Genomic DNA, 15,659 nt, shown 5'->3' on the forward strand with positions numbered 1-15,659 from the left:
AAAATAGCCCATCACACTCCATTGGATGGCTGTGCCATCATGTGTTTAATCAGCCCCAGTTTATGAATCGTTGGCTTATTTCCAATCTTTCTGCCTTTACAAACAGTGTGGAAAAGAGTAACCCTGATGGTAGGTCGCTGCACACCTGGGCAAGGCCAGTGGAAGGATGCGTTTCCAGAAGCGGGATTGCTGGGTCCGAGGGTGTGTGCGTTTGGAATGTCTGTGGCATGTGCACCCCTGCAGAGTGCCTGTTTTTTTTTGTTTTTTTGTAGCCTCACCAACAGAGGGCACTACTAAACACTTGGATGTTTGCTTATTTTATAGCTGAAAAATGGCATTTGTATCGTTTCCATGTGCATTTCCCTTATGATGAGTGAGGCTGGCCTTTTTGTCTTATGTGAAAATGTGTGTAATTTTCTGGGAACCGTTTATGTGCTTTGCCCATTTATGTGTTGGATTGCTGTTACTGCTGCTGTTTTTGCTGTCTCTCTTACCCATGTCCAGAGGCTTTTCATGTAACAGGGAGACTAGCCTCCGTCTGTGCTGCAAGCTGCCGATATTTCTCCCGGCTTGTCGTCAGCCACTTGACTTTGTTTAGGAGGTTTGTGTGTGTGTTTGTGTTTGTCGTGTGTGAGATTTTATTTTTCCTGTGGCAGATTTTTAGCAATATTTTCTATTTTGTGGCTTTTGGATATGACCTCATACTTGAAAGGCTTTGCAGCTGGGAGACTGTAGAATAATTTCCCCGTGGTTTCACCCGATACTTTTATGTTTGATTGTTTACGCTTAAACCTTTGTTCTCTTTGGGATCGCCCCTTGGGTGCAATGCGAGTTCGGATCCAGATGACTGCAGCCTGGCTTTGCTGAGGCTGTTTGGGTGTTAAGGGCGATGAGCCAGCACTTACATCTTGACAATTTCATGATCCTTTAATTCTTTAAATAGCACCTCCTTGCCATAATGCTCCGTCCCCTTTGCAGAAATCATTAAATGTCAAGGCAGGAAGATTAGGAGCAATGCAGATCAGTGCTGGATGTTTCTCCAAAGAGAAAAGACTCGGTTTGTCATTGGCCTTCGAGCTTGTTTTTCTTCCTTCCTTCATACAGTGGTCGTCCACTGCCTCCCACCCGCCCCCCTGCACTGGCACTGGGGCTGGGGGGCAGGTCTTTGCCGCGTGGAGCCAGCCGTCTGGGGGAGGAACAGGTGTTCACAGGGGAAGCCCACGGGTGCAGTAAAATTACCCAGGGCGAGGTTAGGAGGGGGGCGTCTTTGTTGCTATGACTGCAGACAGCAAGGGACCTGACCTAGTCTTGGGGGTGGGTGTCCCCCAGGAGGTGGCATTTAAACTGAGATGTGGGGTAGAGGCTGGAGCGGGGCTGGAAGGAGCTCGGCTCAAGGGAAAAGCAGAGACAGCCCGGGGGTTGGGGTGGAGGGACGGGGAGTGCAGAGTGGGGCTTGTCATGGTTTTTCTCCTCCACGAAAGCAGCATGTCATCATCTGTCTGTCTGTCTGTCTGTCTCTCCCCTGAGTTTCTTTAGGGTTGGGAGAAAGGATTCAAATGAAACAGAAACACTTTCACTTCTCAGACTTGTAGCCTTAGTGTTTTGAACGCCTCAGTTATCCGGCACTACGATGCCGTGTTCTGGAGAAACGTGGTTCCTGGGGAAGGCTTGTAAACTGGGAACAGAGAACTTCACTTTCATGGACTCAAAGGACATGGGAGTCCCTGGCAGGCTCCGGTTCCGCTCCCCCATTTTGTAGCAGGGAAAGCTGAGGACCCCCGGGACCATTCCTAACTTGCCCTTGGGCTGGGGACCCTGCCCCCAGGCTCTTTCTGTCTTGTGTCTGAAAACATCTCACTGGTTCTCCCCTCCTCTGATTATTCAGAGAGCAGTGGCCTGGGCCTGGCCTTTATCAACCCCGAAGGAAACCTTTTAAAAACAGTTGACAGCCTTGCCCACTTTCGTAAGCGCCCCACACCGTTGTAATTGAACCTTTCCCTGGTGACTCAGGGCCATTACGTTAATCGTTGGGCTTTGTGCTGGAGTCACCACCCTGGCTTGTCCTTACTCTGAGTGGCTCCCTGTCTGCAGGCGAGGGGGTGGGGGTCTGGGGCCAGGAGGGGTGAGGGGTTTGCTGGGTTCAGAGAGACTCCCGCTGCTGGGCGGGTCACGTTGTTCCCTCCTCATCTCTGTCTCCCTCCCTCCCCCTTCTCGGGGGCACCCTGGCCTCTCCCCAGGCTGCTCCGTGCCCTCAGGGGGCTTTGTCACCCCTGCTCTTCTCTCCTCCTTTCCTTTTGTTGCCTTTTCTTCATCATTTTCCCTCTGCTTCTGTCTCTCCACACAGCTTTGGTGTCTGACTCGTGTGGCTCTTACAGACATTGCCGAGCAGCCAGGCAGCCTAGTGGTCCCACTGGGCACAGTCTTCATGAGACCCGTCCCTTCTTGGGTCTTTGTGCCAATGCGGCTGTCCCTTCTCCTTTTCCTTTTGGGTCCCCAGTTCCGTGAAGGGTCAAGGATGCTGGAGTATTGGAGCAGCAGAGTGATGGTCTAGCTTCACCAAAGACAGAGAAAATGATTTCCGTTGCCTGAAGGAGCCCAGGGTGCGGGGACCCCAGACCCCACACACTGTGCGCACACGGGCAGGCCATCCAAGAACTTGAGCCCTGTTTCATCATCCCGTAAACAGAAAACAGGATGACGATGATGGTGATAATGACCATAATGACAGCGGCTGCCACTTAGAGGCTGAGAATCACCGCGGGATGTAATTAAAAACGCGGAGTCTGAGGCTCCACCCTGACCTACTGATTCAGACGCACAGCGGTGGCCTGGGCTTGTGTTTAATGACACCCTGCTGTGTTCCTGCTGCCCCATCAGGCTCCAGGAGCCTGGTCTGGCCCCTAACAGAGGAGACCCAGTCCCTGCCCTCGGAGCAGCCCACCTGCAGGGGCCCAAGTCGGGCTTGCGCTGTGGCCTCCTTTGGTCCCATGCAGTATCACCTCCAGGAAACAGCTCCGGGTTGAGCTTTTTTCCCAGAACCCTCATTCAGTCCAGACCCTGGCCACACCCTGCATCCAATCCGCGCGTGTTTCCCTTTCCCCTCCAGGTCCTTTGCCAAGCCCCCGAAGCAGGTGCAGACGGTCTGTGAATGCATCCTCATCATGAAGGGGTACAAGGAACTCAACTGGAAAACCGCCAAGGGCATGATGTCCGACCCCAACTTCCTGAGGTCTCTGATGGAGATCGATTTCGACTCAATTACCCAGAGCCAAGTTAAGCATATCAGAGGTGAGCAGAGACAAGTGTGGGAATAGCCAGGCTGGTTCTCAACCTGGCGTCTCAGTGTCTGGGGCAGAGATGGAGAGCAAGGAGGGGGCTTGTTGCAGGCAGGCCCTCCCATTGGAGGTGTCGCCATGGCTCTGCCGATGGAAGAGGCGGAATGATTGTTCCCAGGGGAAGATGGCGGCACAGTCTTGTGAAACAGGGAGGGTGGTTGCTGGATGGGCGGTGGCAGTGGTGCCCCAGGAATGTCTGATTCAACAGCGGCTGTGGTTCTTCCTAGTGGGAAACACGACCTTCTGAATCCCAGCCCCGCCCTGTCTTCTGTGCATTCAGTCTGATGGGCACAGTGGAGCCAAGACTTGGTCTAACTTGCCTTCTTCCCTTGTTCCTCTTGCCAGTATGAGGTCCCTGGGGGATGAGGGAGGAGGAGGAGCCAGCACCACCCATGGCCACCCCCCAGCTCCAGTAACAGACGCCCGTGTTCCCTCTGAGCCTGCTTCCTGACCTGGCCCGGAGCTTAGCCGTGGGAATGGTGCTAGTCTTTGCCAAACGCAATACAAGTTCCTTGTGTCACTGTTTATCTTGATGGTTTACTCCAAACTTTATCACCAGTGCTTTTTCTCAGCCGCTTAAAAACAAAGCAAAATGAAACACAAAGGATAACAACAACTACAGAAAAACCCAAAGGACTTTCTTTACCCGAATATGGGTGGGATGGCTTTCCACTTATGTGAAGTTACTCCCAGGGTGGGGGTGTGGGTGGAAGAGTTGGTGCCCCATAATGACCTACGAATTCCAGTTAGCGGCCAGCTCTCATCCACCTTGGTGCCCAGTTGGGGATTCCCTCTGGGTCCCCCGGGGGCTGCTGGGTGTCAAACAGAGGTGCCTGGATCTTAGGACGTCCTGAGTGGCAGGAACCTGTGCCCCTCACTCACATCTTAAACATCCACTTACCCAAAACTCATTCGGGGTTGGACCCACCTGTGGTCGGTGGGAGGGCTGTCTGGATCCTGGAGTAAGGACCCAATTATGCTTATTTTGTCAGTCGGCAGTTTATTTCCCATTTTAGTTTCCCAAGACGAAGCTCGCCGCTCATCGAAATCATGACATCTTTGACCTTTTTAGGTCTCTTGAAGACTCTCAACACCACAACGGAGGAAATGGAAGCTGTGAGCAAAGCCGGCTTGGGGATGCTGAAGTTTGTTGAGGCTGTGATGGGCTACTGCGATGTTTTCAGAGAAATCAAGCCCAAAAGAGACAAGGTATTTACCACGCATCTGGGAGACCTTCACGCTTCTGCCAAGAGATCGTTTTGGAGTCAGGATTCACGTCTAACCCTTGCTGGAAAAATTTTGGCAGGGTTCCGATTTTAAATCCTCTAAACATTTTCCCCCCAATGAATGATAACCTCGAGTTACAACTCTTACGTAAATGTCATGTGACCTTACAGAACCAGAAATGAAAGAGGGTGGAAATCATTCTCGGGGGCTAAAGCAGGGTTTCTCGACCTGGGTGCTATTGACATTTTGGGTTGGCTTGTTCTTTGTTTCAGGCAGCCGTGCTGGGTGTGGTAGGATGTTTCCCGTTGTCCCTACCCCCGTGTTTCAGCAACTAGAAATGTCTCCAGACGTTGTCATCACTATGTCCCTTGGGCAAAATCTGTCCCTGTTGAGAATCACTGGGGCAAAGTAACACGTACAAAGAGAATTATAAGGTTGATTCCACCGTTTTGAGACATATTTTGACATTGCTTTACAACTCAGAATTGTATCCGTCAGAAAACGTAGAACCCAATAGTAGGACCGATATTACCTTCCATGCATCCTTTTGAATTTTTGACTTAGAACCACAGCATCATCTCAATGGGACCTTAGTACACAACGGAAGTTAAGTCATCTGCTAACTCGGATGCAGGACATCTTTTCTTAATGGGATGTAGGGCTTTTGCATCAAGCCATTGAAGACGTAACTAAGAAAAGAAGCCGCGTGCCTCGCTGTGACATACGGGGCCCCAGAGGGCAGGGACAGCATCAGAAATGCGGGTGGACATGAGCCCGGGTGTGTGACGACCTTCTCCCCGCCTCACCCTGCTGCCAACTGTCTTCACCTAGGTGGCCAGGCTGGAGCGGAATTTTCACCTCACGAAACGGGAGCTGGAGAAGATCCAGAATGAGTTGGCAGCGATCCAGAGGGAGCTGGAGGCTCTGGGGGCCAAATACGAGGCGGCCATCCTGGAGAAGCAGAAGCTGCAGGAGGAGGCTGAGATCATGGAGAGACGGCTGATCGCAGCCGACAAGCTCATCTCCGGGCTGGGGTCCGAGAACGTCAGGTCAGCCAGGTTGACCAGCCCTCCTGATGGGCGGCTCTGAGCCAGACGCTGGCGCTTGGGAGTGAGCACCATTGGCAGAATTTCTCTCTGAGTGGCGTCTTCATTCCACACTGCGTTTTGATCTGAAAACCGTGTGGAAAAGTTCTGGCTTTCCTGTGATCTTGTTTAAGGTGGTTAATGGCCATTTGATAGATTTTTAAAATTAGGTATGGAGTGCTATTTAACGGGAAGCAGTGCAGCTGTGGGGACTGGGAGGAGCCAGTGGCCTCTGGCAAGGTGCCCCAGGTCCTGGGTTGTTTGCTTCTTGGTGACCTTTGATCCCAAGCCCCTTCTGGACGGGTCCGGAGGAGGAGCCCACCTCTGTCGCTGAACCCTTGTGGCTGGTTCCATCCTGAGCTTCGGTGTTGAGTAGGTGGGGCTGTTGGACGGTTATGGGCGGGAGGACCGTCTGGCCATAGCTGGTCCGCTGGATGTCACAGCAGTTTCTAACCCGACACCTGCAAAAAATGGTGCGGAAAACACTGGAAAGTATTATTTTCTTGTGGGAAAAAAACCATTTTCAATATTTCTAAAACCTAGAAGACCTTGGCCATTAACCAGAAGAGGCCAAATGAAACATCAGCTTTCTTTTCTCTTGGGTAGAATTTTTGTCCCCAAGCAGGACCAGGGCTCATGCTCTGCTGGGCGTGTTTGTAAGCTAGTGGTTAGGCCTTTGGAGACAATGTGGTCACTGCCTTATACGTACCTCTGAGACAGAATGCGTCCCACAAACATTTATCAAGGCCCCGTTAGATGCTGGTCTGCTGACCCCTGGCATTTGTTGGACAAAGTCTTTGAAAACGCTGGGTTCGCTGGGCGGGGAAATGGCACTCACATGTTGCTGGCGATCTCTGTTCTCTTCCAGAAAAGAATATTTCAGAAAATGTTTCCTTCTGCCTAGCCTCCCTCCCCAGCCATGTGTCAGGCTGGGCCTTCTAGAATGTTCTTTTGGGGTGTGCCGGAAGGTGATGGCTTACGGCAGCAGCCTTTCCCCACTCCCGCCACAGGTGGCTGAACGACTTGGACGAGCTGAGGCACAGGCGTGTGAAGTTATTGGGCGATTGCCTGCTCTGTGCAGCTTTCCTGAGCTACGAGGGCGCCTTCACGTGGGAGTTCCGGGACCAGATGGTCAATCAGGTCTGGCAGAGTGACATCCTGGGGCGGGACATCCCCCTGAGCCAGCCCTTCCGACTGGAAAGCCTGCTCACGGATGACGTTGAGATCAGCAGGTGAGGGGGCCCTGAGCCGGGAGGACAGGGTCAGGGGATCAGGGGGCTGGGGACTCTCGAGATGGGGTGCACAACCAGGGCTGTGGCCGACCTGCCAGCAGGGAGGTGGCAGGGAGGCTGTACACCCAGCTCCTCGGACTCTGAGGCTCCCCGCTGGTTCACAACTTGGCCGGAAAAGTGCCCATTTCCCCTGCCACTGTCTCCTCCAGGTGGGGCTCCCAGGGACTGCCCCCCGACGAGCTCTCGGTTCAGAATGGCATTCTCACCACCCGGGCCAGCCGCTTCCCCCTCTGCATCGACCCCCAGCAGCAGGCCCTCAACTGGATAAAGAGAAAAGAGGAAAAAAACAACCTGCGGGTATGGCCGGCTCCCCCTCTGTGTCCTCAGGGTCCACCTCGGCTCTCCCACCGCCCCTCCCTGGCAGCACAAGGCTGAAATGCCACCAAGCCACCACCCTGGGCCCCCAAGCCCAGCCCTCTCCTTCCCTGCTCCCCCACCTCCATGAGTCTTCAAGGGCAGCTTGAACCACCTCGGGTTTGACTCTGCTGTTTGGCCGTGCGTTGCCTCTTAGGCTGTGAGCTTAAGGGCGAAGACGGTGCTTTATTCCTCCCTGCGTCCCCCGTACGCAGAGCAGGGCCAGGCGGCCTTGGATGCTCAAACATTTCCTTTTAGGGGGAGGGGAAGGGGCTTGAGTGAAATACAATTCACATGCCATACAATTCACCCATTTGAGCATACAGATCGGTGGTTTTTAGTAGATTACACACGGAGCTGCGTAACAATCGCCAGGGTCAATTTTTATCACCACCCCCCAGCCAAATGCTTTATCCTTTCGCTATCACCACCCCCAAAACTTCCATTTCCCCTGCCATCCCCTCACCGCCAGCCTCTGGCAACCACTAATATATTTTCTGTCTCTATAGATGCACCTATTCTGGACATTTCATATGAGTGGGATCATAGGAAGCCAGTCGCGACTGGCTTCTCTCACTTCGCAAAATGTTTTCAAAATTCATCCATAGTGTAGTCTGTACTTCATCTTTTTTATGGCTGAATAAGAGTCCATTGCATGGATGGACCGCGATCTCAGTCGGTCCTCAGTTGATGGACATTTGGGTTGTTTCTGCTTTTTTGGCTCTTGTGAATGGCGTTGCTGCGAACATTCATGTGCGAGTTTTTGGTGGTCATGTGTTTTCAGTTTTCTTGGGTAAGATTGCTGGGGCTCGATTACTTTTTGCTGAAATAATCAGCAAATTCATGCTTATCCGTTTTCACTTTTTCCTTATGTTTTCTGGTCCTTGCTTCCCGGTTATGTACGTGCTGTTGGGGGAAGCGCCCCAAGGTCAGGGGAACATCCGCCCCTAAAATTCACATATAGCTGTGGTGGGACAAATACCATGAATGCAGGCATGTTCCTGGTGTCCCTCTTCCCTGAGCCTGCCAGAGTTCTCACCTGCCAGAGAGTTCTCACATTGCCAGCCCTCTCCTGGCCCCCAGTCCTACTGCTACTGCCATCCTATCGCTTAAAGACGGAGGGTTCAGCTTATGGGGTGAGAGGCTAAGTACATCAACGTAACAAAGGACGGTGGAGAGGAAGGGAAGAGGGGTCCCCAGGGGCTGGAAGGACAGGAAGAGTTTGTACAGATGTTTGGAGGAAAGAGATAATGAAAGCAGTGGTGAGGTTTGGAGGGAAGTGAGTAAGAGCGAGGTCCTCTGAGAGATGCAATGACATTTCCTCCTGGTGACCTTAGCTGCTGAACTGTGCTGTGTGCACAGAGGCTGCTTGGAGCCTGGATCTCGTGGATTTCTGGGTTTATACAGGTTACATGTCCTGCTTCTCTCCCTGTTCTTTTACCCCCGCTGCCTCCCTTCAAGGTGCTGACACGTCCGCTCCCCACTGCAAGGCTTTCTTTGTCTTTGATGAGGGAGCTGACCTTCAGCATCTGCCTCCCCTCCCTTCCAGGTGGCTTCCTTTAATGACCCCGACTTCCTCAAGCAGCTGGAGATGTCCATAAAGTACGGGACCCCCTTCCTGTTCCATGATGTGGATGAGTACATCGATCCTGTGATTGATAACGTCTTAGAAAAAAACATAAAGGTCTCCCAGGGCCGGCAGTTTATCATCCTGGGAGACAAGGAAGTAGACTACGACTCGAATTTCAGGCTGTATCTGAACACCAAGCTGGCCAACCCCAGATATAGCCCCTCCGTGTTCGGGAAAGCCATGGTGATCAATTACACTGGTAAGAGTGTGCAGACCTCAGTGGCCAATTTAGGTGCGCTCACAATCTGAGCTCACGGCTCTCATGGGACACCATTTCATTCAGTGAATCATTCTCATGGTCACATCTTAACTGATCAGTTCTTAGTGATGGAGCAACCCCTGGAAGGTTTGGGGGCCCTTTAGAAGGCTGTGAGTTATGTGTCTTGAGGTGTGCTGAGCCTGGACCACGGGGCTCAGGTGTTCACACTCAGCAAGGTGAGACCCCTTTCTGCTAGGCCAGGGGGTTATTCTGTATTTGTGTATTTAAATACGTGGCATGATTTTGGGATTTTGGATTTTAGCCCCTTCCTCTCAACTGAATCCTGTGAAGAATTAAATGCCACTTCTCACGTTTTCTGGAGTGGTCATCCAGGTTCCTAAATGGGTTAATTGAGTTTGGGTATGTTTTCAGTGAGGGTCCCCCAAGATGTGGGGGCCCTGGATTTGATTTTGGGGCATCCTCACTCTCATGTCCTCTTCTCTGGGTAGCAGCATCTGTTGCCTTCTGCCAGGCATTTTTCACCTGGGGCTTTGGAGTGGTTTTGGTGGGAGAGTGAGTTCCCATGTTCCCGAAATGCTGGGCCCGCCCTCCACTCCCCAGGCACCACTGGGTAGGGAGAAGACAAGGCAACCAGCCTGATGGGGAACACGGCAGTGAGGGTCTCCCTTGTCCCCCCACAGTTACCCTGAAAGGCCTGGAGGACCAGCTGCTGAGCGTGCTGGTGGCCTACGAGAGGCGGGAGCTGGAGGAGCAGAGGGAGCACCTCATCCAGGAGACGAGTGAGAACAAGAACCTGCTGAAGGATCTGGAGGACTCCCTCCTCCGGGAACTGGCCACCTCCACGGGGAACATGCTGGACAACGTGGAGCTGGTGCAGACCCTGGAGGAGACCAAATCCAAAGCCACAGAGGTATGAACTGCAGGGCAAATGCATCAAGTCAGGAGTGGGGATCTTAGCCATGGGGACCCAGAGGCCTTCCCAGGGACCCTGTGCATCAGGTCTCTTTCCGTTGAGAGCAAGAGAAAACCCAGCCCTACTTGGCTTAAGTCCAAAAGGAATTTATTGGCTTAGAAAACAGAAAAGGCCAAGGTTGGCTTCAGGTAGGGCTGGATCCAGGACTCCAAAAATATCATTAGGACTCAGTTTCTTTCCATTTCTGGGCTAGAACTGCTGCTGTGTTGGCTTTATTCTCTGCCTCATGGTCACAAGGTGGGTCTGACCTCGTGTCCCCTGAGGTTCAAGTCCAAAGGGAAGAGGAAGAATCTTTTTCTGCCCCTATCATGAAGGTCCTGAGAGTCACTTACGTCCCGTGTCCACCCTCAACCACTCCCACGGCCTGGGGATGCCACGTGTGGATTAGTTTGGCCCGAGTCACCCGCTCCTCTCCTGGAACTGGGGTAGAGCCCCACATATGAACGAAGGGAGGAAATTGTAAGTGTCCAAATAAAGCTCAGGGACTGTTGTTAGAAGAAGGGGGCCCGAGTGTAGGGCATTCAGGCCACAAATACCTACCACATCTTGCAAGAGGGTGGGTGCCCTCCCAGCCCCTGTGAGAACTGCGTGGATTTCTTTGCCACCCGCCCCTCCCCGCACCTTCTGCCTTTTTACTTTCTTGCCCCTTTTGTAAGTCTTCCTGGTTATGGCTGTCAGTGGCAACATGCACCTTTGCTTTTAGGTGTCTGAGAAGCTCAAGCTGGCGGAGAAGACAGCCTTGGACATCGACAGGCTGCGGGACGGCTACCGGCCAGCTGCCCGGAGGGGGGCCATCCTGTTCTTCGTGCTGTCGGAGATGGCCCTGGTGAACTCCATGTACCAGTACTCGCTGACCGCCTTCCTGGAGGTCTTTGGCTTGTCGCTCAAGAAGTCGCTGCCTGATTCCATCCTCATGAAGCGACTGAGGAACATTATGGACACGCTGACCTTCAACATCTATAATTATGGCTGCACGGGTGAGCGCCTCTTTGCACGGATCAGGGCCAGTGCACTCCGTATGTGCACCCCGCTGTCTGTCTGTGTGTCCAGATTTCCTCCTCTTATAAGGACGCCAGTCTGATTGGATGAGGGCCCACCCTAAGAGCCTCATTTTGCCTTCAGCACCTCCTGGAGGCCAGTCTCCAGTTGGGATTAGGGCTTCAACATACGGATTTGGGGTCAGGGGGACACAAGTCTCCCATACCAGCTGAGCAGGAGAAAGGTCAAGGACTAGGCTCACTTAACTAGCCAACCCGTCTTTATTTATTTATTTTTATAATTGAAGTACAGTCAATTACAATGTGTCAATTTCTCGTGTGCAGCACAGTGTCCCAGTCATGCATATACACACATCTATTTGTTTTCATATTTTTTTCATTAAAGGTTATTACAAGATATTGAACATAGCTCCCTGTGCTGTACAGAAGAAACTTGAAAAAAATCTATTTTTATGTATAGTGGCTAACATTTGCAAATCTCAAACTTCCAAATTTATCCCTCCCCCCTTTCCCCAGTCACCACACGATTCTGTTTCTGTTTTGCAGATGATTTCATAGTGTCTTGTTTTGTTTTTTTTAAGATTCCACATATAAGTGATATCATATGGTATTTTTCTTTCTCTTTCTGGCTTACTTCACTTAGAATGACAATCTCCAGGTTGGAGATTGTTGTTGTTGCAAATGGCATTATTTTATTCCTTTTTATGGCTGAGTAGTATTCCATTGTATAAATATACCACAGCTTCTTTATCCAGTCATCTGTTGATGACATTCAGGTTGCTTCCATGTCTGCTATGAACACTGGGTGCATGTATCTTTTCAAATTAGAGTTCCCTCCAGATATATACCCAGAAATGGGATTGCTGGATCATATGGTAGGTCTATTTTTAGTCCTTTGAAGAATCTCCATACTGTTTTCCATAGTGGCTGCACCAAACTATATTCCCACCAGCAGTGTAGGAGGGTTCCCTTTTCTCCACACCCTCTCCAGCATTTATCGTTCATGGAGCCAACCCTTCTAACACATATAAAGTCGAATTCAAATCACAAATTTTGACTTTGCACATTTTTTTCCCAAGAACACGTTTCTTCTGTTAAAAAAAAAAAAAGGACTCTAGTATTTTGCATCTTCCTAGCAATAGTCTGTTGGTTGAATGTGCTTACTGTACAATCAAGATTGGCAAGATCTGGCCCACTGCCCGCTTTTGTGAATCATGCTTTGTTGGCACACAGCCACGCCCGGTGCTACACACACTGTCTTTCACGGCACCACGGCAGAGCTGAGAAGTTAGCACCAAGCCTCTCTGGTCTGCAAAGCCGAAACTATTTACTCTCTGGCTCTTTATAGATAGTTTGCGAATACCCCTTCTAGACCGTACGAACTTTGGCTTTGAGTCAGGCAGCGAGTGGACCGGCACTTGGTCGGGAAGGTGGCTTTGTACCTCTGTCATACTGTCCGCACCTGCTTGTCCTCTTCCCGGAGACGTGGCCATTTCAGACGCGTGCGAGCGAGGGGCGCTTTGGGGCAGGCCGTGTAAACTGAGCTCAGGTGTTTTGCGCTCAGATATTCACAGACACCAAATGCAAAGGGCCCTCGTGGCAACCACGCAGCCTAGGCGCTTCATTTTATTTCTCTGCAATTTAAGAAACCCCCATGTTTAAATGCACTTATTTTATCCAGACCCTTCTGTTGTTTCTGTTCAGGGTTGTTTGAGAGGCACAAGTTACTCTTTTCTTTCAACATGACAATCAAGATTGAACAAGCAGAAGGGAGGGTCCCCCAGGAAGAATTAGATTTCTTCTTGAAAGGTAATGACTTTGCCTCGTTTCCTTCTCCCCAGCTCCCTGGACCCACGCTGCATGTTTGTTTGCTGAAAACAAACAACAACAAAAATTCTCCTTAAAACATGACTTCCAATAACACTGCTTTATGACATATTTCAACTGATGGTTCCAGCCTCCGAGATGGTTCTTGTTGACTTAGAGCATCCAGTCTCTGCCCTAAGACTGCTCCGCGGCCGGAAGCCACACAGAGCTGCCTGGCTGCAGTCGTGGGCGGTGACGGGGTGGGAGTGGATTTCCTCCCAAAGTGACAGCAGTCCGCGGCCGGAGCTGCTGGCCCTTCCCGACGTGTTGGTGTTGACTGTTTGACCTCTCTTCCTCTGTTGTGACCAGGAAACATTTCCCTGGAGAAGAGCAAACGAAAAAAGCCCTGTGCTTGGTTGTCCGACCAGGGATGGGAAGACATCATTCTTCTATCAGAAATGTTTCCAGACAGCTTTGGGAACCTTCCTGATGACGTTGAGAAGCACCTGGCTGTCTGGCAGGAGGTGAGCTCACGTTCCCTGCGGCCTGCTTCCCTTCCCCGTGCGTCAGTAGTCGCCACACTTAACTACAGCTACAGCCTGACTCCTTACATGTGAGAAGACACTCCTCCGAGTGACCATTCAGAGTAGAGTGAACACCCTCTAGCTCCCTGGATGGAATTCTCCTTTACCTAGCTCAGCTAGTTTTATGGGAGAACCATCCATCTCTCTGTCCATCTGTCTATCCATCTGTCCATCCACCCACCCAGGAAATTTGTTGAGCATCTGGGGATGGACCATGTCCCTGATGGGCACTGGGGACACAACAGTGAATAACACTCAGTCTCTCTGCTCCTGGAGAGAGTCTCTCTGCTTTTGTAGTTTTCTGGGGGTAGAAAATGACAGATCCGAGCAGAAGTGGCCTATAGATTTCATCCTTTTACGGTGGCTCTGGGGACCATCCTGTAAAAATGGGGGCCCACGTCATTTCCGAGTTGACGCCGCCATGAATGTTCTCTGCTTTTTCCAGTGGTATGACCTGGACTCACCTGAGCAGTTTCCATTCCCCCTGGGCTATGATAACAACGTCACCCCTTTCCAGAAGTTGCTCATCTTGCGCTGTTTCCGCGTGGATCGGGTGTACCGCGCGGTGACTGACTACGTGACTGTAACGATGGGAGAGAAGTAAGTGCTTGGCTCGTGTCTGCTTGGCCCTTTTTGTGGATAGAATGTCTCATGTCACCTGCTCCTGGACTCACAGATGGCAGTGGTTGGCCAGCTCCGGAGAGGACTGTCTGAGCAGGATTTGGTAGCCGCAGTAGAGTAATGCTATTCAAGAGAAACACAGTATGAGCAATGTACGTAATTTCAAGTTTTCTAGTAGCCACATTCAAAAAGAAACAGGTGGAATTAATTTTAATAACAGTGATTATCAGTACATAAAATATATTCATATATAACAACATATAACACATTAATAACATTAACAATAAATGATTGTATTTAACTCAATATATTAAAATATTATTTTGGCATGTAAATAATTGGGATATTTTGCATATTTTTTTTTGTTAAGGCTTTAATAATAATGCTATGTGACAGGGGAGGGTATAGCTCAGTGGAAGAGCACATACTTAGCAGGTACAAGGTCCTGGGTTCAATCCCCAGTACCTCCATTAAAATAAATTAATTAAAATAAATAAATAAATAAATAAACCTAATTCCTCCTCCCCAAATAATAATACTAATGCTGTGTGAATTCACACGGCGCATCTCGATTTGGACTAGCCACACTTCAAGTGCTCAGTAGCCACGTGTGCCTGGGGGCTACCATATTGGTAGCTCTAGAATCGAGTGCAAAGCCAGGTGGATAATTTGGGGTTAGAAGCTCAGATTCGTCTTCCTGGCCGGCAGGTGATGCAAATGAGTGAATGAGGCCGGGCAGGGCCTGTGGCAAACAGGAGGTTTGTCGAGACCTGGTCAGCAGCCCCTTAACTCCTTGCTGATGCCTCCAGGTGGCAGTGGGGACCCAGGTCCTCTGACTTTTCAAAGGAAGCTAGAAATTTGGGTTTCTATACAAAAACTGCCAATCCTCATGGATTGGCAGCTAATTTATAAAAATCTTGGGATGTGGACCCATCAGGACACACCTCTGGAGCTGCCGGGGTGGGACCTCTGGGCTCAGTGCTGAGGGCACGTCCACCTGGAAGGCCGGCCGAGGGGCCCCCGTCAGGAGGCACCCAGCTCAGCGCAGACCTACTAAACCCAACTCGGATGCACTGGGCTGTGCAGAGAGGTCCCCGTCACTCAGAAGCTTCCCGTCCAGCGTGCACAATGTGCATAAAAGCTGGATTCTGAAACAAGGAAGACTGCGCAGAGATGCCAGAGGAGCAGTCAGAAGGTTCTGGATACTGGGAGGCACGGCACTGGTTGGACTGGCCGGCCCCTGCCTGGCGCCGTTCTCTGGGGAGAGTTTTCCAGGTGAGTTTCTTTCCCCAGGTACGTGCAGCCCCCGATGATCAGCTTTGAAGCCATCTTTGAGCAGAGCACTCCGAACTCACCCATCGTGTTTATCCTGAGTCCTGGCTCTGACCCTGCCAGTGACCTAATGAAGCTGGCCGAGCGCAGTGGTTTTGGAGGGAACCGCCTCAAATTCCTTGCCATGGGTCAAGGTCAAGAGAAGGTATGTTGTTGGAAGGAACAAGCTCTAAATGTGGGTGAGGTCCTGCCCCTGTTAGGC

The 15,659-nt window shown here is 51.1% G+C and overlaps 1 protein-coding gene across 1 annotated transcript in view; it reads left to right on the forward strand.

Annotated features, from left to right (window-relative positions):
- DNAH10 (dynein axonemal heavy chain 10) overlaps positions 1-15,659 on the forward strand; it is a 120,660-nt gene that overhangs the window by 97,576 nt on the left and 7,425 nt on the right. The window contains exons 58-69 of the mRNA XM_031442542.2: positions 3,107-3,288; positions 4,408-4,544; positions 5,394-5,611; positions 6,658-6,879; positions 7,089-7,236; positions 8,843-9,122; positions 9,824-10,053; positions 10,820-11,093; positions 12,819-12,923; positions 13,290-13,444; positions 13,950-14,104; positions 15,419-15,602. Of these exons, the coding sequence (XP_031298402.2) occupies positions 3,107-3,288; positions 4,408-4,544; positions 5,394-5,611; positions 6,658-6,879; positions 7,089-7,236; positions 8,843-9,122; positions 9,824-10,053; positions 10,820-11,093; positions 12,819-12,923; positions 13,290-13,444; positions 13,950-14,104; positions 15,419-15,602 (2,290 nt within the window). The remainder of the gene's footprint in view (positions 1-3,106; positions 3,289-4,407; positions 4,545-5,393; positions 5,612-6,657; positions 6,880-7,088; positions 7,237-8,842; positions 9,123-9,823; positions 10,054-10,819; positions 11,094-12,818; positions 12,924-13,289; positions 13,445-13,949; positions 14,105-15,418; positions 15,603-15,659) is intronic.

This window comes from Camelus dromedarius, chromosome 31 (genome assembly GCF_036321535.1).
Source record: "Camelus dromedarius isolate mCamDro1 chromosome 31, mCamDro1.pat, whole genome shotgun sequence".
Classification (NCBI taxonomy): domain Eukaryota; kingdom Metazoa; phylum Chordata; class Mammalia; order Artiodactyla; family Camelidae; genus Camelus; species Camelus dromedarius.